The following is a 25,810-nucleotide window of genomic DNA, read 5'->3' on the forward strand; positions in this document are numbered from 1 at the left end:
TGATTATAGTGCAATTATTTACATAAATAATTGATTACATGATTACAAATCTCAAACTTTATTTTTTTTAACATTGCCAATCACTCACTGGGGCACAGTCCAAATATTAACTTGAACCTCCTATAAAAAGCCATTAAACCCCGACATGGCTTCTTTTTCCCAGTCAGAGTCAGAATCGGAAAACTCTCCTGCTTCACTACCACGAATCGGTGAAAAGTGGCCCAAACTGCCATGTTGGACTTTGACTTGCATGTGTTGGACGGGACAGGTGACTTGTTTTGGTGACAACCTGTTGAATGTATTCAGTGCTGGCATCGGAGGAATAACAACTTTCATGTCCGGGCCGATGGTTCTGTTAGGAGGGAAATTGTCATAGTCCACCAGCATGTGTTTAGTTGTAGATTCTGTTTTGTTTTGAAAGGAAATCTTCCCGCTTCCTCTTTGGTAGTGGTAAACGTTACTAGGCGCCACGGCAGCCGGGTGGTCTCTCTTCACCTGATCCGTAGTAACACTGTCCTCTGCCGGCGTACTCAACATGCATGATACGGTGGAGCCGTAGCTGCAGTCAGCCGCCTTGCAGTACGACTGGTCGCCAGTGGTGATGAGCGGTTTGTTGAAACTGTCCCCCCGTGAGAAGACGGGCGTCAGTTGCATCTCATGACCTCCCTGATTTTGTCGTAGGGAAAACGACGCAGTGGATGCTTTATTGATGTGACAGTTGCCTTTGGACTTCACGGGAATTTGCGTTCCTACTTGGCGCCGTGACTTTGCGCGTCGGTTCTGAAACCATACCTTTCACATAAGAAAATACTGTCAATGTATCGTACATCATGACACATATCTGTACCAGTATGGAATTAGCTATTTTTTTATGCACGTACGTATCAGGTGGTACGGAAAACTAAATTGCAAGCATATAAGCTTATCTTATATTGCAAGCATATAAGCTCTTACCTGAATTCTAGATTCTGGTAAACCAGTCAATGCTTCCAGTCTCTCTCTTAAGTAAATATCAGGATATTTGGTGTCCGTATATATTTTTTCCAGGACTTCGATCTGCTGTTGCGTGAAGTTAGTTCTCTTTCTGCGATGCGTCAACAAAGCTATGCTGTCCACTCTTGGTACAATTGGCTTGGTGGAGTTTAGGAACCTTGGTTGGTCATGCGGACTGTAGTCTGAGGAGAAAGGGTGACCATAAGTTGAAATAGTTTAACATTAACGTCAAGACAACAAAATATGAACATCGGACGCAGTTACTAACCTGTCAGTTGAATGTTGGTGGTCCTCTCAAGGTTACTTGCTGAAAATTCTTGAAATTGAGACTGAGTATAGTTCCCAGTCATGATTTTGCCGTGCACAGTCGACATGGCAGTCTGCGCTTATCCGTGGTCCATTGTGAATGGGCGAATATATATATATATATGTGTGTGTGTGTGTGTGTGTGTGTGTGCTAAAGCCAAATATACAAGTCCGCCCAGCCTTTTCTTTGAGGTGATCAAAGTATGCTCGGAAGTGTGATAAACAATGGCTATCACCACGCCGGCAGCCCGCGCACAACATAGTTCTGTCTGGCTGACGATTTGTAGGTGTGAGTGTGGCATCGACCAGTGGCGTGTATATAGGTTTTTTTTTTATGTGACTAATGGAATCGCCTCCCTGAATACACATCACTTGAAAAAACATTTACATCTTTTGTTGAGATAAAGGGAGATAACCCCACATCCTAAATCAATTGACAGCATAGCACCTATAGGCACAGAATAGCCCTCATAACCCATAGTAACGTTTACTGACAGCTATTTCAAAACTCTTATGGTGAAAACATTTTAAGTAAACCTTTCTTCAAAAATTATGAACTACATCTGTCTTAACTGGCTGAAAATGAACTTTCACTTGAAAGTTTTTTTTTTAAGTGTCCAGTTTCCTGTCAGCTTTAATTGCCTCTGCTAAACATGAAACATGTTCAATACACAGTGCAGGACTAATTCTCTAGGTGGTACAGCTCTTCCTTGACACCTCTAATTTCATCTTGAGTGGTAGCACATTACAAATCCTATAGTGGTGGGATCTTTTGATGGCATCAGGACTGTCTTGATAACAGGCTGGAATGTTGGTGATATGAAGCAGATTCACTGAACATTCATGCAGATATTCTATCTGTACTCAGTACTGATCATTGAGTTGCCCCCTTTATGTAGTATTTTTAGGTTGTCCAAGTAGACTTAATCACACACTCATTCAAAAACACTTAAATCAAAAAGTAGTTTCCAGTCACTCTATACAAATACCTGGAGCAGGTAATGACCAGCCATCATCAGTGTGGCAATCATTCCTCAGACAGTTCTCACACCTTCAGAATGAACCCCTCAGACAGAGGGATTAGCCAAAGCTTTGACCACAAAATACTAGCAACTAGTGATGGCAGTTGACTAGAGGGATGTGAATTCTTTGTTCTGAAATCCTCACTGGTTTGCACCCAGTGAATATGAAAAATGGATGTAGGTCAAACACTGCAAAAATACAAGTGGATTTGTGTATACACAGGATCATATGATTTGTTCCTCTCTGAACTCTTTTCCCCCACACATACAAGCTTTAGTGTACCATCTCAGTATTCTTTGCCTGGAAGGCTGAACTGTGGATGTTAGGCATTTTCTAGATGTAGGTGGCCCTTATTCAAGGTCACCTTTGTCAGCATCAATTAAGGATAGCATTACTCATCTTCCTAAACCATCCAATTCCCTGCTTACGCTTCATGTTTGAAAGGGCACCATTTATATATATTTAAAAAAAAAAAATTGCACATGCTTTGAATATGGATAGTGTTCCTAGTCCTGTCCAGTTAAGGAGAAACCCCACAAAGGGTTAAGGTCAACCATCTTTCTCCCCCCTTGTCCAAAGGGTCACTGCTTATTATGGCAAAGAATTAAAAAAGTACCATGTTGACTACACTTACTGCCCCTCAAACTGAGTAGCTGACCAAGGAAGTGGGAATCAATTGTGACTGGATCAGCCAGCCAAGAACCCTTGCCAATAAGTTAGATCAGGAACAGACCAGAAGGCTTCATGCACAAAAATCAGAGGCAAAAAACAGTACTACTGCTTTGAGAACACTTTATTTAAAAGTGAGTAAAGCTGGAGAGCAAGATCTTTCCAGAGGAAACCTGCCTTCTGCGATGTGCTGCCACCATGCTTCTGTGCACTGTAAAATAATGTCAATTATAAACCACCAGTCCTGATGGCTGCCCCCACCCCCAAATTCCTTGTTGGATACTTTCACAGATTGAGTAAAAGTTAGTTTTAAAAGGAACAAGCTACAAGGTTTGATATCCATGCTTTAGTGTTCATTGCATCACCCTTTGAGATGCTAGCCTTTTCCATGGAGGTGCTTCATATTTAAGCTACATAGGGCTGTGACAGGACAAGTTTACCTCTCTTGCTGTCCCTGGCCAATGGGAAAGGACAATTCCTCTTACAGATTGCATCCGTCTGGTTAATGTCACAGATCACAGCTTCACAGTGGACAAACACCTGAAAGAGAATGCCAAGCTTGACAGTAGTCCACACAAACCAACTTGCCAATAAATAAGCAAGCAAGCTACCTGATCTCTGAGGACCACATTGTCTCTGACAAATGCAAACATCTTTACTTCAAAGCGTTTCAGGTGTGTAGGATACTGAACCCGGTCATCAAGGGCAACACGGTGGAAGATGGTTTCATAATGGTCATCAAGATTCTCACAGCTATTCAGAGGACACAGAAGCACTGACTTACAAAAATATATTAATAATAAAGTATTATTAAATAAAGTAATATTACCCATCAACAATGAGGTCCCAGCTCAGAGTAGAGACACCATCATTGACAGTAGCCCAACAATTCTCCAGGACCAGCTTTAGTCGAGGGTCAGTGGATTTAAGCAGTGCCACCTCAAAATAGAGAGGTTGTCTTAAATACTGCTCTACTGGGTAGTCCTCCTCCATATAGAATGCAGCATAAGAGCTATCTGTTAAATGAGGGAAGAAAAAGGCATTTCAGATGCATACCGTTTGAACACCAGTGGGCTTCAATTACACTGGAGCAAGTCAACAGGTCATGGCAAAAACAGTCAGCACAAAGCAAGTCCCATGGAGAGGCATTCAAACACGAGTTGAGTGTTGGTGTTTACACAACAAGGCTTGTATGAAGGAACATACCCTTAGCAAGCCTCATTTTGACTTGCAGTTCTCCCACACCCGTTTCAGCAAAAGGCTCATTTTCCTGCCGTTTAGTGATGAATGTTACCGTCTGGGTGTCGTTCAGCATGTAGTAGCAGGAGACTGTCACACTAACATTTAAGACATGTTAATCAAGATGCAGGGGGGGGGGGAGTAGCATGCATGTGGCATGTTCTGATCCTACATACCGATATTCTGTCGTCAAAGGGATTGTCACAGGACTATCCTTTGCAGCTCCTTGATGGGCATCACCTTTCGTACCACCCACTGAGATTTCATTCTCATATATCATGAAGCCATCATTGAACTGGAAGATGGATATGCAGTGAGTTAATGCTTCACACCAGGAGTGGAGGAATTCATGGGAGATTGTGCACTGTAGTGAAAATATACCATTCTAGTTGTTCCACAGCTGCTTGCATCAAAGGAAAAGTAGGCAAAGCGGTCATTGCTGAAAGTGGGTTTACATGAGGGATCCTTCAGTGTTAACTGGCTGGGAACCATCTTGGATGCAGACTCTACCTTCACTGCAAGTGCAGTCATTGATCCATTGGAGAAACACTCTAGAGAAATCCATCAGGCAAGTCTTAGAGCACCTCAAGCCTTCAAAGGCTTATACAGATTAGTGAACAAGAGGTCATTAGATACTGCAAAGTTATGAAACTCATTCACAGCTACTTGCATTGCTCAGTTTATGCAAATTTGTGCTTCCTGCACCAAAATTGGGTCAGGAAAGAGCAAAAAAGCCAAATACCAGTCATGGTCATAGGAAAACTGCAAGCCAAGGAGAAGTTCTTGAAATGCCAATTGTTGACTGTATCCAGAAGTTGCACATTGAGACGACCCCTCACTACTGAGTGATGGGCTGACTAGAAGTCAAAGAAACCAATGCATTTGGTATTAAATGAGCATATTGCATTTCAGACTTTTAAAAACACTTGATTTTTAAAGTGAGTGAAGTACAAGGCCAGATGCATGTACTCCTGTAACTGAGGTGAAAAGTGTACACTGTACCTCAAACACAACATCATGTGCCAGGAAAGGCACAGCCATGCTCATGTGGGTGGAATTCTCTCTACCACTGTACTCTTTAAAGAGGTCAGCAGACAAGTCACGAATGCCCACCACTGCCTTCAAATTCTTGCCTTGGTTCCCATACGCAACAGTTATGTAGAAGTTCTCCTCATCACATGTTCCACGTATAGTTGGTGGATCTGCCAAGAAAGATCACATGCACTTAAATCCATCAAGCCAGTTGTGTACAAGCCTAGTCTTAGGGAAGGTACATAACCAAGAAAACCTTAAACTTGATTTCTCACCATATATACACACACGTACTTACTGACATCCTTAAGAGTTGCTTCCACCAGAGCAGGCTGGGGAAAGGGCACGTATTCTGGTAAAATCATCAATCCGTAGATGAGTGGAAGAGTGTATGTAGTAGTTTCAGGGTTGGTATGCTATAGTGAAGCACAACACCCAATTAGTCTCAGCCAGGACAATTAAAGTGCAAGTTAGATTTTCCTTAGGAAGGCAATGGTTTCCAAGAGACTTAGTACTAGCTTTAATATACTGAACAACCACAAGAATTTAAGTGTTAATGCAACTTGTGACCATGGCACCTTACAGCAGAATTCAATATTAAAAAAGCTGTTTAGCAATTGTGTTGCTCTTAACACATAAAACTAGCCACCAATTTACATGGTGATCAGAACACTAATCAGTAGCAGTTATTCCAACATTTTGGCATTAGGTTAAATTTTGCATCAGTACAGTACTTCCCCTGTGGTGAAGGTGCTTTTGCACCTTTTAATACCATAATCTAGCTGTTCCCATCCTCAAGTGGGGGAAGGGGAACACTGATGCATGCTTGCCCCCCACCCCCTCCAAATTGTTGGGAAATGGCTCAATTTGCACTCAGGCAATCTGGAAGATAGCTTAAATGTAATGAGTCAACCCAACATGACTACATACTTACAGCTTTCAGGACAACAGGATCATTGAAGGGGACATGCATGCTGAAAGTCTTGTACCCATTAGGAAGCATGTGCTGCTTCACATTGAAGCCCCCAGCATTGGCTTCTGCCACAGTCATCACACCAGTTGAGAAGGTGATGTTCATCAGCTCAACATCGTGTAGAAAACTCCCCAGCAATACATCAAATACTCCTGACTCCACAACAGTATCTGCAGTGGTGGGGATTTGGGGGGGTAAGTAGGTGCAACTAGTTTACTTTAAAGGTCTTTCTGCTGGCTAATTTAAGTGATACAGGCACTCACTGTCTAGGACCTGTGGTGGTCTGGCCTCAAGAGGTGTGGTAATCGGGTACTGGACTTTGTATCTGGTGATGTCAGACTTTCCCTCCTTCCACAGCAGCTCAAGCATGGGTTCAATACTATAGGTAGTATGGTACTTGTAATCCAAGGCATGACTCTACAAAGAAGCTCAAGTTTAGTCATCATGACCCTGAATTCTGATTACAAATCAGAAGTCATTGCAGCCACAAACCTTATAGTTGCCCTCTGGGCCACCCACAGGCAAAGAAAGTATGATTTGAGAATCAGTTACAGATAAGGTATAGCCCATAGCATCCATCTGTGCTTTATTCAGCCTCTTTCCATTGATGCCCATGTGAAGTTCAAGGATTTCATATGGCTCCGTCAGTAGTGGGGTGATGTACCGGGGAATATACCAGATTATTTGTTCATCAGTAAAATGGAGTCCACCTGTAAAGGTGAAAGGGAGTCATGAACAGTCACACCTGCATCTAATCATCATGAGCAATAGTGCTTACCAGTTGGACAGGCAGCAGCAGTATCAATCATTGTTACAGACCACTCCCTCTTGAAGTAGGTGGTCACTCTGAAGACCTCCATTTGTACCCCATTCACCTATTTGGTTAGAAAGCAAGTGCTGTACCAAGACGTACCTAGACATTTACACTTCTGTATTCCTTTACTCACATTCTGAGTGTATGTTTCAGGCATGTTGTAAGGACTTCGCAGCACCAATCGTGAGGGAGTTGAGGATACCCCATACCCTGCATTCTGTACCTCTGCCAACATCATGGGCTTTTCTTTGGGTGTGTAAAAGACCATCCTCCACACATTGTTTAGGGATGTAGAGGCCTGCAACCAAGAGACTTAGAACAAAATATCACAAGCCACAAGGTTTAAGCAGTCTACAAATGTTTTACCTTAGGATTAGCCAAATAGTTCCCCTTAAGCTCATGTCTTGGATGGTCAATCTCAGGGGGCAATCTGTAAACAGAGACCTATAGAAACAGAATTACAACCCTTCAACTTGAATTCATATAGGGCTCAAATAGATCAAGGTGTTTGATTTGAGCATCATGAGAATATGCCCTCAACACAAGTGACCATAACATGAAGGTTTTCAGCAACATGGTCTTAAGGTCCAGGCAGCACTGCTGGGAAGTTACCTCCATAAAGTTGCGTTCACAGAGAATCTCACGAGAAGCCCACTCATTGTATTCACAGGTCTGAGTCACCTCACGTACATCAGACTCTTGATTACCATACAACCGGAGACGTAGTCCAATATTAAAGATACAGTCCCCCTGAGGAAGGCCAAGTAAAAGCAGTGGCACAATATGCAGCAAGAATATCCACCCAATTGGTTTCTAGGATTGTTACTGTCAGAATGCCCAAACCTTACCTGGTTCTGAGCAAAGCAACTCAGTAGTGATGTATAGATCCTAGTATTGCCCCAGTGATCAGAGTGCATGCTATAGCCACACTTTGCTGCCAACTCAGGAGTTAAAGGCACAGCCTGTGTACCATCTGAAAATAAGGAACACTCATGCCATCCCATTCTATATTTTGTGATCATCAACAGCTTGGGGTCATACCCAACACCACTTACTCATGGCATCAACTTGAAGCTCACTTCCAAAAGTGAGTGAGTTATCCAAGGTAAGCCTCATCACATTTCCAACACATTCCAAGTTTAAGCCAGTTTCTGTAAAGTAAAATATCTTGGTCAAATTTCAAGTCTCAGACTAGAGTTTGGTAAGCAAGGAAAATTAAAAAAAAGTTTCTTACTTTGGTTTAAAGGCTTCTGTGTTGAGACCACAGCAGCAGTCACTAAAAGCCAAGATATACTAATGGAAAGAGTTAGTTAATTAGAGCCTTAGCAAATATTTAAAAGAGTTGGGGGGATAAATAAAAATAAATAAATAGATGGATAACTACTACTCACCAAAACCCATACAGAAGTAACATTTTCATCTTAAGAAAGGCCTAGTTCTGGACAGCCAATAGCTTAAATAGCTGCTCAAAGGTAACGTAGTTTGTGCTAAAAATGTTTCTCTTATGAAAAAGCTACATTACAAAGGCTTCTACAGGTGTAGAAAAGTATATAACTAAAAGGCCTGTATGTTTGTTTAGGTGGCCAATATTGTGAACCACCCTCAAAAAACACCTCACATGCAAGGTGTGGGGAGCACTAAGTATAAATAGTCTCTCCAACAATTTATATGCCAATCCTGCACAGGTGATACTAATTTGCATTTCTTGTCATTTTCTGTCCGTTTACCTTCATGCAACCAATCCTTATGTGGGTCACCTCCAACTTTTCAACACTACTTAAGGAATGAGTTGATTATCTGTGTAAGGACAACGTGGGGATATGCAATTCATGACTGACTAGAGTTCTTAATTTTGCTGATTCATATAGATGTGCTCAGTCCTGCACCTTAAGTACTACATTCAACAGATGTTTTATTCATTTATTGTGATACTGAAATGCTGCTACAAAGGCTATGGGGTTGGTCTCTGGGCGAATGGTTACTCTCATCCTGCTTGAGAGATCACTCCTGTTGAAGGTTAATGAATAGAGGTGCCAGCAAAGTACAAATGCTAGCATAAAACCGACATGAAAGAAAAGGAGACAAAGGAGATAAAAATAAGAATTATGCTATTTTATAAGAATCACTGATTCACTTATTACATCAATGCAATTGTGAAAAGCATTTCAATAAAGTGGAATTAATCAAATATTGATTACAACACAACTTTACTCTAAGGGGCGCTACAACACATTTTTGTTCTTGTGCAATACACTTAATGCCACAGGCTACTAGTACAGACTGAGAAGTTCAACTCAATGGGAATTAGCTGATCAAGCCAGTACCTGATTCAATCTAACAATAAATTCACAGATCATACAAGTTTATTGCAAGAGGAATCTTATGTTGTGATAAATGTACAAATGTTAAATTCAATCAGAATTAAGTTATTTCTGTCCTGTCACACAGTAAAGTTGGACTGAAACATAGCCTCCTGGCTGCCATCAATAGCCTCTTTTCATTTTTTCTTCCCGATCGAGGATCGTCTGGGACAAACTTTGTCTGGCATCTTCAAAATTAGCATTTATGTCCAAGGCCATCTTGAAGTCACTCTCAGCATCCTGGAAAAAACCTGAAAATAAAGCCATAATTATAACTTATTTCCAAATTCTGTGTGATTTATTGGTTTCCTCATGAACAACATTATTTATTATTTCCATAAGAGCGGGTTTCCCAGATCAAGAATAATCTTAAACCTACTTTTTTTTTAAGAGAGACTGACCATTATTCAAAGGGAACCAATTTGCCCAGTACTTCCTTCAACGATTCTACAGTTTGAAGGGAGGGGAGGGGAGGTAAATGTGAAAAGCTGTGGTAATTTTGTTAGTTTCCTTCCCATCAATAAAACATCTGCATCATACCTATTACAAGGAAGTATTAATAAAATCTCCTGGGGGTTATTGCAAACGTGATACCCATGCTAACACGGATAAAAAGAATGGATCATTTGTAAATTACATATAGATAATCTAGTTTCTGTATACCCAATTATCTATGACAACTTCATGTACACCCGTACACATACCGAGTCTATAACGTATTAACCCTCTGTTATAGTATGGCACCTCAAATTGACCGTTTGCCTTTATTGCCGCACTGTAATCGTCCATCGCCTCATAGAAGTCAACCCTGAAGTACTTCACCTGGCCACGGTTATTGTAAGCGACCGCCAGGTCTTTAGCGTCACAAGCGCTGGAAGCAACAGTAGACGGTAGTTAGCGTTAGTGCAGCTTTACGCTGACTTATTTATGTCACCTTTTCTTATAATGTGTACAATTAAATCGATAAATATCTGTACACTACAGTAGGCACCACATTTCAACAAACTGATAAAAGTCCGTCAACTAGCTAACTAAACTAGGTAGCTAGATTTTATTGGCTTAGTCTTTGAGCAGCTATCTACACTATGTTAGTCCTTTATCACCTGGAATTGGTACACAGGTTTATGAATTCTGTGTACAGTTCCTCTGCATGTTTAAAATTATTACTGTTAAATTCGTCATGAGCCTTATTCAGAATCGTTTTGCACTGCACTATATGCTTCTGATCCTCCATTTATTCCCGTTGCAAATCAATGTTTTCTTTGTGCCATTTTTGCAATTTGCTTAAGGGATGATTTTACATTATCGCCGCCTAGTGAACCGGAGCGCAACTCGGTGCACACGGTATGTGAACGTCGAGAAGTCCAGCGTGTCCCGATATGAATCCGTCAAATATGACGACCACTTCAACGGACAGTTTGATATAAAAGGTTTGTCCGATTTGGTTAATTCATTAATCCACCCGGAAAGGTGGTTCTAGGTAAAATACTTGACTCCGTGTTGTAGGGTATACGTGTGTAAGTCACAGTTCGTAGCTCATCTATGTTTACTAAGGGCTGTGTTTAATTTTCCAGCGCAGTCTATCAACTATAAACAGCTGGTACTTACCAGATCATTTATAGCACATCCTTTTTCCCCTTGCGGTCTGTGGAATTAGTGAAATTATTAATGTAAGCCTACAGGTCTCATAGCAAAAATAAACACAAACAAATAAATGAATAAATATGATTATATAAGTCTGTGTCTGTCGTTTTTGTTTTTGGACGGACTCGGCAGCTGTGTTTATCAGAGTATATACTCATCACTAACCTGTGAAGCATGTGATATTCAAGAACCACTCTGTAAAATATGTGGTTAAATTCCGCAGCGCTCATACGACACCTAATCATTCGGGTAAAATAGCCAGCCTGGGTGCCTTTCAAATATGGAGCAGCCAAATTAATCTGTTTTAAAACTGACAGGTAGAGACTGTGGAAATATAAGGAAGTATGTTCTTATATTTATAATTCGTAGATGCAGCAAGGGCTGATGTAATGCGTTTGCTATGTTATCTAAGACAACCTATCCCGCTACCTCTTCCTTTCTGTGGTGCGTGTTGAACTACGTGTTGAACTATGCTTGAACTACGCTTATGACAAGCACACTAGCAGCATTTTCGGCGACTTTCTTATGACATTGAATGGTTATTAATGCGGTTTTGCAGTGAATTGTGAACATTAAAATAGCTGTTCTATTATAAACTGGCGAAGCGTAGTCTATATACAGCACCATTCAAAAGTCTGGACACGTACTTTATTTATTTGTTTGTTTTTACTATTTTCTACATTTCAAAAACGAGGAAGGTATCAAGTAAATAAAGTGACACGTGAGTTTGCTGGGCTACATACATTTTGACTTTTAGATTCATCAAACTAACTCCTTTACTTTGATGACAGCTTTGTACACTCTTGGTGTTCTCTTAACCAGCGTCATGAGGCAAACACCCATGATGATTTTCCATCAGAAAAAAAGTCACTCTAATTAACAAAACATATCAGAATAAATATGATAGTTATTAGATTAAAAACACTTTCGGGGAGGTGAGATCTTATCATATATCATTTAGTATCCGCCCCTCATATTTGGATTGGACAAAACTTTTACACGTTTTCCAACAGAGGTCTTCAAATACAATGTTGTCACCAGCACACTGATGTTAGTCAGCAGTAAGGACAGAACAAGAATTAACAAAGTGGGAAGAACACCCAGAGACAATGAAGTCCTGTTTTGGAGTTTTGCTCTATTGCCTTTCATTTTTCCAGGTCGATATCTCTGAGAGCTACAATGTTAAGGATGCATCACAGATTTTGGCTCAGAGTAATGCACAAAGAAGAAATTTTGGTAATCTACCAAATGCCAGACTACCACCGAGGACATCTAATTCAGCAGGTGTGTTTATTTTACTAAAACAAATGACAGAATTAAATGTAATTTAAAACTGTGAAGTTGTAATCTGTCATAAATATGAGTGATTTTTACATTGATCTTTATTGTAAAGAAAGTACCAGTGTGTTTGTGTTAAAATTGTGGTTCTCTAGTCTATGTTATGAATAGTCACCTTCTAAATTACATTCAGATTAATTATATGTAATAGAAAGGTTAATCTTTCCCAGGAACTTGGGATGTTTGCAGTTTGTCTCTGTCTACAAATGAAACATGCTATTCTTGATGCATTGTATTTTAAAAAACACAAACTTGATTGCTCTACATTTCACATAGAGATTTATATCTGTCACTTTCATTTATGATATAGTGGAATGCCACATTCATGTTTTAAAATCTGTCTCACAGATTTAAATGCATTTATACAGGCATGCACAAAGAAAATCTTCTTAATGTAAACATTAAGTGCATGTATGTTTACAAAAAGTACCTGTATAATGTTTTTAGGAATTCTATGCCTCTGTGACAACAGTTGTATCTTCTGAGGTTATATCTTTAAGGAGGCATGAATTATACTGAAATATTTTCAAACTATCTAACAACTTTGTTTTACTCTCTTCTCTTTGTCTCACTAAATTGATAAACATCCTTTGCCTCTTGGTGGTCCATAGCGCACAGCAGTAAGTATAGGATTAATGGACAGAACCACCCTCACAAAGACCAGACAAGGATGTTGCCACAACCGATAGCCTATCTTGGACCCTTGAGTCCTTCTCCTCCCAGAGTTTATAACTGGCAAAAAGACTTAACAGCTAAGAAAGAGCAGTCTCCATCACTGGCAAACCAACAGCTGAAAGGTGAATGGGCACCAGTAATTTGCCGCCAAAGACCACTTCCTGAGGAATCAGTTATAGGATCAAACCATCCAATTACAATTACAGATGAAACATTTGATGGTCAAGCGCAATTTTACATAGTTCCAGAACAATCACTCCCAGTTCCAGAGCAACCACTTGCAATCACAGAAGAATCATTTTCAGGCAGCGAACAATCACTAGACATTTCACAACAATCACTTGCAGGTCCAGAAGAATCAAATGAAGGACCAGAGCAATCTCACACAGTTCCTGAACAGTTGTTCCCAGGTTCAAAGCAGCCATCTGTAGCTACTGAAGTATCACACGCAAGCCGAGAACAATCACTAGACATTTCACAACAGTCTCTTGCAGGTTCAGAAGAATCGCTTGAAGGTCCAGGGCAATCTCATGTAGTTTCAGAAAAATTACATCCAGGCCCAGTACTGTCATTTATAGTTCCAGAACAGTCACTTTTATTTCCAAAAACATCATTCATAGGTCCAAAGCAATCTCTTGGAGGCCCTGTACAGTCACAGGCAAAACCAGATCAATTATTTATTGAACAACCAGCTGTGGCAACAAGTTTACCATCAACAAATTTACAACCAACAACATCATCTTCTATTTATTCCTGGGCCTGGGTATCCTCAGTACTGCTGCCTGATCTCTCCCTGCTAAAGTCCACTGTTACACCAGAACCTTACCCTGATGCCACCTCAATCCAGTCTTTGCCAGCATCCACTCTGGCACCAGAGCAATATCCTCATACAACCTCAGCCCAGCCAGAGGGTCCAGGCAGTGCACAAGGTGATATAGACATCGCAGGGAGGACAGGTAGAATCCCTCTGCTGAATGATCCACTGCTGGGGGGGGGGGGGGCAAGCCACAGCACTTTCACATGAAAACAGCATCTGTCTTTCCTTTGTGTTACAGATTCAGGAATATGACATCATGAATCCTATTTTGCATTCATCTTTAATTTTCATTTAACAACCATGAAAAAAGTAGATGTATGAGAGGACAGTGTTGGAAGAAAATACGAGAAAATTGCTATATTTTTATGCAACCAGTTCATAGCCTCTCGGCCATAAATCTAAGGGTTTTAAGGCAGAGATAACAAACTCACCAATTTTTGTAAGGAAGACATGTCATCTTACTGAATCTCCTTTTAACGGTGTTTTTAGTTGTTGTTTGGTTTTTTGTTTGGTTTTTTATGACTATATTCGTTAAAAATGTAACTAGCTATTTTAATAATACATTGTAACTTGTGCCTAATGTCACTACATCTTTAAAGATCACTGGCTCCTGTCAGCCTTAGCTCCAGCCCAATGCCAGAACAGGTGTGCTTGTGTTCCAGGATTAGAGTAAAAATCCTCAAACCCCTTTCTGAGTCTCTTTTACTAGAAACAGTGCTAGTAGCTTTATGCAATGTATAGTGTAGTGTATAGTACACTATACATACTATAGTGTACTATACATACTGTGTGTATGTATATGTGTGTGTATGTATGTGTATATATATATATATATATATATATATATATATATATATATATATATATACACACACACACTCTAATGTATATACACTCTACTGTATATACTGTATATACAGTATGTGAACTCTGTACTAAAAGTGATCAAATCTTGGTATGAACATAGCTAGACAATAGTGATATGATTGCTAATAACCCAGTCCTTTTATGCACCATGGACCTTTAACACGTTGAATCTAACAAGATATGTAAAATCTTAGAATATGTACATCAAATGTCAGCCTGTAATGGCACTGGGTTAGATTTAGGTTTGCTGGACACCATCCTATTAAGATCTATACTCACCTCCAAGTTTGTGAACAGAAAGCTGATGGTTCTTAATGTATTACTAAACCTCTAACAGGCAAACACATATTTATCAAATAGTGTTACTCATTCAACACATTTTTAAAAATTATTTAATTAATTATTTGATTAATTTTTTCTTGTTCTCAGCTACTGAGTCCCACTGTAGGAGCCGGCCATTGGACCTTGTCTTTATCATTGATAGCTCTCGCAGTGTCCGTCCAGGTGAGTTTGAGAAGGTCAAGATATTCCTCTCAGACATGGTGGACACACTGGATATTGGTCCCGATGCCACCCACGTTGCTGTGGTGAATTATGCTAGCACAGTCAAAATAGAGTTCTTTCTCAAGGACCATTTCAGGAAGGAAAATATGAAACAAGCAATTAGCCTCATTGAGCCCCTGGCTGCTGGCACCATGACTGGTCTAGCCATTAAGAAAGCCATGGAAGAGACCTTCACCGAACAGTCAGGGGCCCGGCCAAAGTCAAAGAGCATTTCCAAGGTTGCCATCATTGTCACGGATGGGCGTCCACAAGATCAGGTTGGAGAGGTATCAGCTGCTGCCCGGGCCTCGGGGATCGAGATCTATGCTGTGGGGGTGGACCGTGCTGACATCGGCTCCCTCAGGCTCATGGCGAGTAACCCACTGGATGACCACGTTTTCTATGTGGAAACCTACGGTGTGATCGAGAAGCTCACCTCCAAGTTCCGGGAGACTCTGTGCGGTAGGAATGTTGTTTGGGGCATTATTGTTCTCTCTTTATAAGTTTAATCTTGAGACATGGGGACAGTCATTGAACTCTCTGATAAACATTAAGACTTCAGCAAACAAATGTGTAAATTTTGTTAACATTTAGTAGATTTATATTTATCTTATGATTGCCACACATTTTGTAAGAAGGTTTTTCATAGATCAGTTACAAACAATACAATACTGGCTGATAAAAAGGAAATAATTCCTGACAGGAAATTCAAAATGTCATGAATAACATCTAATAAGTAATTCGTATGTGCATTTTTGTTACTTTAAATTAGCAAATACGTGATCCTGGTGGTTTAATTAAAAAATTAATATTCTCCCAAACGTATTTTACAAATGTGCCAGGTTTTTAAAATTATGGTTTCTTTTTCTATTACCCTATATGTACAGTTTATTAGATATTATCCTAAGCTATCAAATATTACCCTATGTGCACAGTCTACTAGATATTACCCTATATAATCAGATATTACCCTACATTATCAGATATCAGCCTATATGCACATTTTATTAACATATAATTGCACATAACACTTTAACTTTTAGGAACTCTTCCTGTTAGTCATTTGAAACTATGCAATTTCATTTACTGTGGATAACTTAATTATTTTTCAGGAAACAGAACTGAACCTGTGTTTAAAATCATGATAAAGTTGGCTTGTGCTATTTGTTTGCTTGGGTGGCTGAAATACATGTTAACTTCATAGTGATATACATGTTTACTTCTTAAGTTTGCAGCTAAAGTGATTATTTATGAATGACACTGGCAATTTCACTGAAGCAGGTCATGGCAACCTGTTTTCATTTACTTTACAGTGAAATTAACTTCTGTGAAGGTTTCGTGGAGACACATATCCACTGCACTTTCCTTTGGTCTCACTCTTTCCACTGTAAAATCATATGTATCATAAGAAGAGACTCAAAGACCAAGAGGCTGTGTTGCATGAGAAGAACCATTAGACACATTAAGCAGATTGCCATCGCCTGAAGCATATTGCAATATCCTGAAATGATCTCCAAGCTGTTAGGGGTCACTAAATAACTCCAAACCAGTAACCACAGCCTGTTCCAGGTGTGGATCCCTGTGTCTCGGGACATGACTGCGATCACATTTGTATCAGCAGTGGCTCCTCCTATTACTGCAAGTGTCGGAAGGGCTATAATTTGAACGAGGACAAGAAAACATGCTCCTTCAAACGTAAGACTTTGTAGATCGCACTAACGGCTCCAAGTTTGCAAATCATGCAAAACAGACACAGTAAAAAAATATAATTTTGTTCATTTGGTTTGTTGTAACATTTACGTAGGACATGAATAAAGTCTTATATGACCTGACTAATATATTTATTTAGCTAGAGTTTGCATTTTTCATTTTTAATGAAAGACCTGCTACCAAGCTACACTACCACACCAATGTACATATGCAAGGTTGCATTTGTCATGACTCTTAAAGTCATACAATACTGCACATTACATAATACATATTAGACTGTTCCAGTGTACAAGCACAACTGTATTTTCAAGTTACATGTATAACAAAACATGTCTTTTGTTTTTAGATGAATGTTTTCCAGATCCAGTAATGCAATCAGCTGGATTGGAACTGCTGATCCATCCCATGCTAAACCAGTGTGGAATTATCATGGATGGCCTTGTAACATCACTGTAATGATGTTGAATGAAGCATGCAGACCACATCGTTGTGATCTGTTTTGTTTAACATCCTTCTCTCTGTGGCTACTGAGACAGATGACAAATGTTTTGTCTGTGCACTGGCAAATCTGCAGTGCTGTTGTCTTTGAGGACATGAGCTAGGTAGTCTATGTGATTAGGAAATGACTTGGAAAAAAGTTCTTAGACTAAAACAGTGGCTTGTTGTGTCTAGCCTATGAAAGATTCTTCACAATTTAATGTGGGTTTGCTGCATGCTATGATGGTAGGGTATACAGTTATATTACATTTGTAAAAGAAGCATAGAAGAGTGGACTTCAACATTGACTTTAAGTAGATTTTAATTGCTCTTAAAATATCTCCTTTTTGTATCAGTCCATTTCTGTGATCAGTACATTTCACATCCCATGCATTCATTAAAAAAAACAAAAAACATTTATGATAGGTCATGTGCCATGTAAGATTAGAGTTCCCATTGGGCCACCAAGTTCTGTCCATATAATAACTAAAGCACTTTCCTGAGAGTAGCAGAGATCATAAATGAGTTGGCATAACATATCATGTCCTTAAATATAGCTAGAGCTGTCCAGTAATTTTAATGCAGACACCTTAACCAAATTCTATGTGTTTTTTTTCCCAAAATACTTTCTTTTTAGCAGAAGACAGTTTTTTTGACTCCAGGAATTATTACGGCACATGACATTGTCCATTCTGTGCAACATTTACAACTCATTCCAGGTATAGACTCCTGTGAAATGGGGCATGACTGTCAGCACATTTGTGTTGGAGACGGCTCCTCCTATATCTGCAAGTGTCGCCCTGGCTATATCTTGAATGAAGACAAGAGAACGTGCTCCATCCACAGTATCTTTGGACATGGTGCAGGCACTGGACACACTGATGGTGTCAGCAATGGCAACAGCGATAGTGAAGGTAGTTCCAGTGAGTCTAACATGTCAAATGGTAATTACCTTGATTCATGCCATTTCAAGGAACTCCAATATTATTTAATTTATTAGTGCCGTTGCTGAGCTACATATGAATACTTACAAATTTAAGTATTTGACTGGACTCTTATGCAACTCATGTGGCCCATAAAAGGCATATAACATATGCCATATAATGCAGGAGCTACTTGCATATAGCTCTTTGATGCAAACTTCTTCTATACTTTTATTGGAGGTCAAAACCAACAAAACAACTTCACCATCTCAATTGCTTACAAGATTTATCTTCATCTGCCTTGTTGACTGACTAGGTTCCTTCAATTTTTCATGTTTTTGCCTTCAAAGGAGCATCCTGAAGAACATTCCATGAGTGGTGAATAAATAGTCGGTTTCACTGTGGCACTGTAACATAAATGACTTTGAATGATGCCCAGCCATTGGCACAGAGCGTCATTCCTTCATCCTTGCAAAGCGGACAGAAATATCCTAGCTATCGCACTGTGAAGCTAGCTGACCACTTATTATGTCTTTGTCTTAAAGAAACCCAGATTCTTCATCATTCATCTTGCCTTAACAAATGTGTTACCCAAAGTTCACAGCAAATATTTTTAAGATGGACTATGCCCTTGATCATTTTAGAAAATGATATTAATTTCCTGTCTTCTTTATGATTACATGTTCCATACACCATGAGCTTCTCCAAGAAATATGTGCATTTTTCTTGTGCATAAGCAAAAAGGATGTTTGCTAACTCAAGCAGAGCCTTTGTTCCTTCATAGCCATCACTGATGGGTCTTTCTAGAAAACAACTGTATTCCATGTTGAAACACTCTTTCCATACTTTGCAAAATATGAGACCAAGCATATCGTGTTTCTCTATATTAACATCCTCATATTGAAAAGAAAGAGGTTCTTGTTTTCTACATGTCCTTATATTTTGGGTTTGGAACAGCATCGATTGCAAAAAAAAAAAAATCCTACACTTTGTGGATGCCTTGTCTTCAGTGCTGGTGCATTTTTCCTCAGCATTGCCATTATATTGGCACTACCATAATTATCAGGTTCTGTCTGTCTGATGCTGAAGTACATACATTAGAATGGTTCATTTACAAAGATGAAATTGGACCAAATCAAACATGAAATCTGACAGTATTACCAAGCCTGTAAAAAATAGCTAGATGTATTAATTTTCATGTAAATACAAACCAAACATTGTGTTTTTTAAGTAGGAATTTTTAAGTAGGAATCCTTTTTAGTAGAAAACTTGTAGTAGATTCGATGTTTTCTTTGTCCAGGAATTATTACGGAGCATGACATTGTCCATTCTGTGCAACATTTACAACTCATTCCAGGTGTAGACTCCTGTGAAATGGGGCATGACTGTCAGCACATTTGTGTTGGAGACGGCTCCTCCTATATCTGCAAGTGTCGCCCTGGCTATATCTTGAATGAAGACAAGAGAACGTGCTCCATCCACAGTATCTTTGGCCATGGTGCAGGCACTGGACACACTGATGGTGTCAGTAATGGCAACAGCGATAGTGAAGGTAGTTCCAGAAAGTTCCATGACATCAGTCTAACATGTCATACTGGGAATTTTTTTTTTTTTGCCTCACAAGGAATACCCTAAAGAACATTCCACTAGAATATTCCATTAGTTAACCCATGTGTAGCTCACTGGTGACACCGCTGCAAAGTGATGACTTCAAATCACGCATATTGGTTAATCCTGTGTTACAACAGAAGCTGACAGAAATAGCCTAGCTAATTCACCTACAAGGCTTGATGACAGTTTACTCTGGCTTCAAGAATCACAAATTCATCAGGAAACTTATTCTTCACCCGAACTCAACAAATATGTTACCCAAGGTTCACAGCAGTTATTTGTAGGTGGACTCTGCCCTTTATCATCATATAATTTCCTGCCTTGGTACCAGTTACATGTTGCATGTTGGAGCAGCTTGTCCTTTGAGCCTGGGCATTTATCTTGTGCATAAGCCAAAAGTATGTTTGCTAACTTGATAAACCATGTCTATTTGGGTAATGGCCATTAGTGGGCTACTTGCTGGTAGTTGATTCTCTTGTCCAAGTTTTCAGAACATTAAATATTTTGCTACTCAAGATTTTATACCAGCCATATTGCCCCAGTCCTCACCCAGAAATCTATGGAATATGGAATAGTTCTTTATGATAGTCTAAATATAAAGAACCTACACATCTGGAGAAGATTTCATAGATTAACTGCAGTGTATTGTAGTAAAGGTAATGTAGGTAATGTAATGTAGAGGTAATAAAAATTGTAGTGTAGTTCACAAGAAGAAAGAGAAACAGGACATAGATGATTTATTGGCTTAACACAAATTTCAGCTATATAGTCAGTACTAAGGAATTTAAAAATGCATCTTCAAAACATTCATCCTTATATTTTCAAACCTTATCTGTGTCACTGGATATGTCTCTGTCTGTCTGTCTGTCTGTCTGTCTGTCTGTCTGTCTGTCTGTCTGTCTGTCTGTCTGTCTGTCTGTCTGTCTATCTATCTATCTATCTATCTATCTATCTATCTATCTATCTATCTATCTATCTATCTGTCTATCTGTCTGTCTGTCTGTCTGTCTGTCTGTCTGTCTGTCTGTCTGTATATATACATAAAACATTATTGTTAGAACACCCAAACTTATTAATGATGGTATTTCAGCTTTTACTGCAGCTGTGACTTGTTACAGGTATGGATGCCTGTGCACTGGGCCATGACTGTCAGCACACTTGTGTGGGCAGTGGCTCCTCCTATTACTGCACATGTCCAACAGGCTTTGTCTTGATGGAGGACAGGAAATCATGTTTCAAGGCCAGTGGTGATGATGATGGTGACAGTAGTGCCAGTGAGTTAGATGATATAATTTGTCATAAAAGGTAATGACTCGATTCATACCATTTTATGACCATTTTTTTTAGTTTTTAGTCTTAAAAGAACATTTCTCAGATATAATTGTTTATATAGGTGTAAACTCTTACTTAAACCTTATTCCAGGTCTGGACCAGTGTGCAATGGGGCATGACTGTGAGCACATTTGTGTCAGCAGTGATGGCTCCTATCGCTGTAAATGCAATATGGGCTATGTCTTAAATGAAGACAAGAAAACATGTTCACGTAAGACCTTGTGAAACAGAAAATTCAACTGAGCTTACAGTGGTGTGAAAAAGTGTTTGCCCCCTTCCTGATATCTTATTTTTTTGCATTTTGACACACTTAAATGTTTCAGATCATCAAACAAATGTAAATATTAGACAAAGATAACACAAGTAAACACAAATGCAGTTTTTAAATGAAGGATTTTATTATTAAGGGAATAATAAAAATCCAAACCCACATGGGCCTGTGTGAAAAAGTGAACCCCCCCCCCCCCCCCTTAAAACATCAATTAACTGTGGTTTATCACATCTTTGGAAAGCTGAGTTCAATTTCTCTAGCCAAACCCAGGCCTGATTACTGCCACACCTGTTGAAATGAAATCACTTAAACAGGACCTGCCTGACAAAGTGAAGTAGACCAAAAGATATTCAAAAGCTAGACATCATGCTGTGATCCAAAGAAATTCAGGAACAAATGAGATACAAAGTAATTGAGCTCTATCAGTCTGGAAAAGGTTATAAAGCCATTTCTAAAGTTTTGGGACTCCAGCGAACCACAGTGAGAGCCATTTTCCACAAATGGCGAAAACATGGAACAGTGGTGAACCTTCCCAGGAGTGGCCGGCCGAGCAAAATTACCCCAAGAGCGCAGCGACAACTCATCCAAGAGGTCACAAAAGACCCCACAAAAACATCCAAAGAACTGCAGGCCTCACTTGCCTCAGTAAAGGTCAGAGTTCATGACTCCACCATAAGAAAGAAACTGGGCAAAAATGGCCTGCATGGCAGAGTTCCAAGACGAAAACCACTGCTGAACAAAAAACATATAGGCACATCTCAGTTTTGCCAGAAAACATCTTGATGACCCCCAAGACTTTTGGAGAAATACTCTGTGGACTGACGAGACAAAAATTGATCTTTTTGGAAGGTGTATGTCCCATTAAACCTGACATAAAAGTAACACAGAATTTCAGAAAAGGAACATCATACCAACAGTAAAATATGGTGATGATAGTGTGATGGTCTGGGACTGTTTTGCTGCTTCAGGACCTGGAAGACTTGCTGTGGTAAATGGAACCATGAATTCTACTGTCTGCCAAAAAATCCTGAAGGAGAATGTCTGGCCATCTGTTCGTGACCTCAAGCTGAAGCGCACTTGGGTTCTGCAGCAGGACAATGATCCAAAACACACCAGCAAGACCACCTCTGAATGGCTTAAGAAAAACAAAATGAAGACTTTGGAGTGGCCAAGTCAAAGTCCTGACCTGAATCCGATTGAGATGCTGTGGCATGACCTTAAAAAGGTGGTACATGCTCATAAACCCTCCAATGTGGCCAAATTACAACAATTCTGCAAAGATGAGTGGGCCAAAATTCCTCCACAGCGCTGTAAAAGACTCGTTGCCAGTTATCGCAAACGCTTGATTGCAGTTGTTGCTGCTAATGGTGGCCCAACCAGTTATTAGGTTTAGGGTGCAATCACTTTTTCAGACAGGGCCATGTTTTTTTTTTCCCTTAATAATAAAAACCTTCATTTCAAAACTGCATTTTGTGTTCACTTGTGTTATCTTTGTCTAATATTTAAATTTGTTTGATGATCTGAAAGTATGACAAACATTTAAAAAAAAAAGATATCAGGAAGGGGGCAAACACTTTTTCACACCACTGTATGTGTTTGTGTGACGTGTGAAGTTGCTTTAGTGCCTTACTCAAAGCTTATTGCAGGTCTGGAGGGTCTGGACCAGTGTGCATTGGGGCATGACTGTGAGCACATTTGTATCAGCAGTGATGGCTCCTATCGCTGTGAATGCCAGGAGGGTTTTATTTTGAATGAAGACAAGAAAACATGTTTACGTAAGCACGGGTGCACCAGGACATCCAACTGAGGGCACAAGCCTTGTATGTTGTCTCCAATCAGGCGCCCTACTTTATAGTTTAAAATTTGATTTGAATTTGACTCCTTAACTGGAATATGATCGGGGCTGGTTTATCAATACCAACATCTCTAGCACACATAGCACCATTACAATGAAACCATTTTATAGTATTGGTTCGGTTTAGTTCTGTACTCTGGCCAACTTTATCCAGACATTATTACAGAACTCCTGATTGCTCAGATCAAGAATAGTGACTGGGTATGGTGCATTTCACTGGTGTGGAGGTTGGAGAAACTACGGGGACATTGCACTGCTCAAGAACCAAGATTGAATACTCCTGTGATAGATTACACAATTTTGGTCAGTTACTCAAGAAGCTCCAAATTGGTAGATTATTTTTAGCTTTTGTTGTGTCGCATATAAACAGTTTGAATTTTTAGAATTGGTTACTCCATTACCATGTTCATGGATTGGTAATCATGAGTTGGAAGTTACATGTATTAGGCTTCCACAGAAACATACTTCTTTAAGTTAGAAATTTGAAAAATATCTCCACTGATTTCTGGGCAAGACCTCATCTGTCTTTGAATGTCTTTGTATTGTGAATCAATTCTTAATTGATTCAACACTGTGCCTCAATTTCCAAAACAGCATGTAACACTCGCAATGTTGCAATGACCTAACCATACCGTTGCATTAGCTATTGCCACGTGTTACATTTATGCTAATAAACTTCACAACTGGTCTGTAAGGGGACATTATTCAGGCCAATAAAGTCTCCGTTTTTCTATAAATTATACTACAGCCTTCACATGTGAAATCCATGTGAAAAAAATAACAGAATCCTTAATTCATATACATTACTATTGGTCTGTTTGCCCCGGCAAACTAAAACAGTGTTTTCTATAATTAACAGACTTAGTTCCATGCAAGCTTGAAGAAAGTATAGGTTGCATTTGTCTAATAACCTTTGCTTAACTTTGACATGAAGAGCTGAAGGCAGAGGTGGTACAGGACCCCTGCCATTGTGAGGCCAGACTGGCCTTCCAGAGGCAGACACAAAACTACATCCAGGACCTCAATGCCAAACATATCCTTTCTTTTCAGTCTTTCTAGTGGTGACATTAAACATTGGTCTTTGCACTAGAAGACTGTCACCTAAAACTATACTATAGTACTATATACCGTTTAAGATCAAAGCTCACAGTAGGTCACTTAATGAAAAGCAAATAATGTTGACTAGAGATTGAAGATCTGTATGAGAGAAAAGAGGGTATATAAGACAGTAAAGTTCATTAACTGTTACGGAGAATCTGTGAGATCTAAAACTTTCAACCATGCAGTAACCTTAACAGCTGATTTACTAGCTGATATCTCCAGAAAGGTTGAGCAGATGATGGCTCACAAATAAACTCAGGCCCTCCAGCTCGGTGAGTGATATCACCTGCCATCACCTGTCATAACTGTAGCACCCAGATGTACACACTGTTACTTACTCCCTGTTTTTATATTCATGAAGGTCACTGTGACTCTGTGACGCCTCGGCTGCCGTTCGACTGTGTGGGACACTGAAACGAAGGAAAATGCTCTTTTCTTTTTCATTTCTATCAAAGCAACATCACGGACTACACCGACCTCCAGTTTAGCCTTTTTATTTGACAGCAAACACAACCTGTGTCACTGATGAAAGGGACCAGATTATGTCTTACATGTTCTAAAAACGGACTAAACAAAAAGCAATGAATAGCCTTGCCTGTGAGCATAGGACATACTATGTCTGTGTCAGTGTGTATCTTTCTGGATGTAGTTGTTGAAGTCATCTCTGTGTATTTCAAATAGTGCCATTCTGTAATGTCTGTAACAGTTTATTCTTTCTCAAAATGTATGGGTTTAGTGTTCACAGCAAATCATGCTTTTTATATTCATACCCTTTCTGCATGTTTTATATTACTGTAATATTTTATATCCCTGTCATTTTGCAGTATAATTTTCAAGAGTATAAGCTAACTTTATAGTTATAAAGTATTGTAAGTTGAATTTGAATTATGTCTTAAATATGGACTATATTATTATACCTGTTATTCATGTTGATCAGTGGAAAAAAGAACTGTCAATAAAAATAATTTTGGCATGACTGACAATTGACAAAATTAAGTCTAACATATCACTAGTACAAGTTGAACAACACAAAATAATAGAGGTGATTTATAATGTACTTCAGAGGCAAAATAATTTGTGCACACATCTAGCCTTTCAGAAAATGTCGATTTCTGCTGTTCAGACTAGCCGACCAGCAAACCACATTGGTAAGAATATGAAAGCCCCTAAGAAAAGTGTCTCTGTCTGATGTATCTGTGAGATGTGCTTAAGTCAACAGTTCCAAACCTCGGCATCA

General features: G+C 39.4%; 4 protein-coding genes across 22 annotated transcripts; 1 reads left to right on the forward strand and 3 right to left on the reverse strand.

The window, feature by feature from the left end:
• Positions 1-120: 120 nt before the first annotated feature.
• mixl1 (Mix paired-like homeobox) lies at positions 121-1,367 on the reverse strand. Its single transcript, XM_026998857.2, has 3 exons — positions 1,262-1,367; positions 955-1,175; positions 121-792 (listed from the first exon to the last, which is right to left on the reverse strand). Exons 1-3 carry the CDS (start codon positions 1,365-1,367, stop codon positions 121-123), a joined length of 999 nt encoding a protein of 332 aa, XP_026854658.2.
• Positions 1,368-3,444: 2,077 nt separating this feature from the next.
• Positions 3,445-8,123, reverse strand: zpax1 (zona pellucida protein AX 1). Its single transcript, XM_081717822.1, has 17 exons — positions 8,105-8,123; positions 7,898-8,022; positions 7,662-7,799; positions 7,416-7,493; positions 7,183-7,347; positions 7,014-7,110; positions 6,728-6,945; positions 6,499-6,652; positions 6,197-6,405; positions 5,561-5,678; positions 5,233-5,432; positions 4,973-5,087; positions 4,612-4,781; positions 4,407-4,525; positions 4,198-4,328; positions 3,821-4,007; positions 3,445-3,744 (listed from the first exon to the last, which is right to left on the reverse strand). Exons 1-17 carry the CDS (start codon positions 8,106-8,108, stop codon positions 3,507-3,509), a joined length of 2,466 nt encoding a protein of 821 aa, XP_081573948.1. The 5' UTR covers positions 8,109-8,123; the 3' UTR covers positions 3,445-3,506.
• Positions 8,124-8,920: 797 nt separating this feature from the next.
• On the reverse strand, positions 8,921-10,801 carry ttc32 (tetratricopeptide repeat domain 32). Its single transcript, XM_026999337.3, has 3 exons — positions 10,513-10,801; positions 10,114-10,280; positions 8,921-9,660 (listed from the first exon to the last, which is right to left on the reverse strand). The coding sequence occupies exons 1-3, from the start codon at positions 10,641-10,643 to the stop codon at positions 9,533-9,535; spliced, it is 426 nt and encodes a 141-aa protein (XP_026855138.3). The 5' UTR covers positions 10,644-10,801; the 3' UTR covers positions 8,921-9,532.
• On the forward strand, positions 10,737-25,550 carry matn3a (matrilin 3a). Of its 19 annotated transcripts, none has more exons than XM_081717782.1 (13): positions 10,737-10,839; positions 12,211-12,337; positions 13,003-14,022; positions 15,180-15,755; positions 16,863-16,988; positions 18,200-18,394; positions 19,761-19,955; positions 21,133-21,288; positions 21,438-21,557; positions 23,264-23,392; positions 24,407-24,503; positions 24,778-24,845; positions 24,935-25,550. In XM_081717782.1, exons 3-12 carry the CDS (start codon positions 13,062-13,064, stop codon positions 24,824-24,826), a joined length of 2,604 nt encoding a protein of 867 aa, XP_081573908.1. In that variant the 5' UTR covers positions 10,737-10,839; positions 12,211-12,337; positions 13,003-13,061; the 3' UTR covers positions 24,827-24,845; positions 24,935-25,550. The 19 variants fall into 19 exon arrangements, with proteins under 19 accessions (XP_081573908.1, XP_081573907.1, XP_081573917.1 ...); XM_081717781.1 differs by lacking the exon at positions 10,737-10,839 and adding an exon at positions 11,441-11,774; XM_081717791.1 differs by lacking the exons at positions 10,737-10,839; positions 13,003-14,022 and adding an exon at positions 11,442-11,774.
• The last annotated feature ends 260 nt before the right edge of the window (positions 25,551-25,810 follow it).

Source organism: Electrophorus electricus, chromosome 7 (genome assembly GCF_041902795.1).
Source record: "Electrophorus electricus isolate QZ-2024a chromosome 7, ASM4190279v1, whole genome shotgun sequence".
NCBI lineage: Eukaryota > Metazoa > Chordata > Actinopteri > Gymnotiformes > Gymnotidae > Electrophorus > Electrophorus electricus.

Bases quoted from the DNA above. Each gene is read 5' to 3' on its own strand.
- mixl1 (XM_026998857.2), bottom strand. From the start codon at position 1,367: ATGTCGACTGTGCACGGCAAAATCATGACTGGGAACTATACTCAGTCT. The intron at 1,176-1,261 runs GTTAGTAACTGC...CTTTCTCCTCAG, and splicing joins CACCAACATTCAACTGACAG to ACTACAGTCCGCATGACCAA. The intron at 793-954 runs GTAAGAGCTTAT...CTTATGTGAAAG, and splicing joins TACCAGAATCTAGAATTCAG to GTATGGTTTCAGAACCGACG.
- ttc32 (XM_026999337.3), bottom strand. From the start codon at position 10,643: ATGGAGGATCAGAAGCATATAGTGCAGTGCAAAACGATTCTGAATAAG. The intron at 10,281-10,512 runs GTGATAAAGGAC...TGTTGCTTCCAG, and splicing joins AACCTGTGTACCAATTCCAG to CGCTTGTGACGCTAAAGACC. The intron at 9,661-10,113 runs GTATGTGTACGG...CTTTATTTTCAG, and splicing joins GTTAATACGTTATAGACTCG to GTTTTTTCCAGGATGCTGAG.
- zpax1 (XM_081717822.1), bottom strand. The intron at 7,494-7,661 runs GTAACTTCCCAG...CTGTTTCTATAG, and splicing joins GTGAACGCAACTTTATGGAG to GTCTCTGTTTACAGATTGCC. The intron at 4,526-4,611 runs GTATATTTTCAC...TCCATCTTCCAG, and splicing joins GCTGTGGAACAACTAGAATG to TTCAATGATGGCTTCATGAT.
- matn3a (XM_081717776.1), top strand. From the start codon at position 12,163: ATGAAGTCCTGTTTTGGAGTTTTGCTCTATTGCCTTTCATTTTTCCAG. The intron at 16,989-18,199 runs GTAAGACTTTGT...AACTCATTCCAG, and splicing joins GAAAACATGCTCCTTCAAAC to GTATAGACTCCTGTGAAATG. The intron at 21,558-23,263 runs GTAAGACCTTGT...AGCTTATTGCAG, and splicing joins AGACAAGAAAACATGTTCAC to GTCTGGAGGGTCTGGACCAG.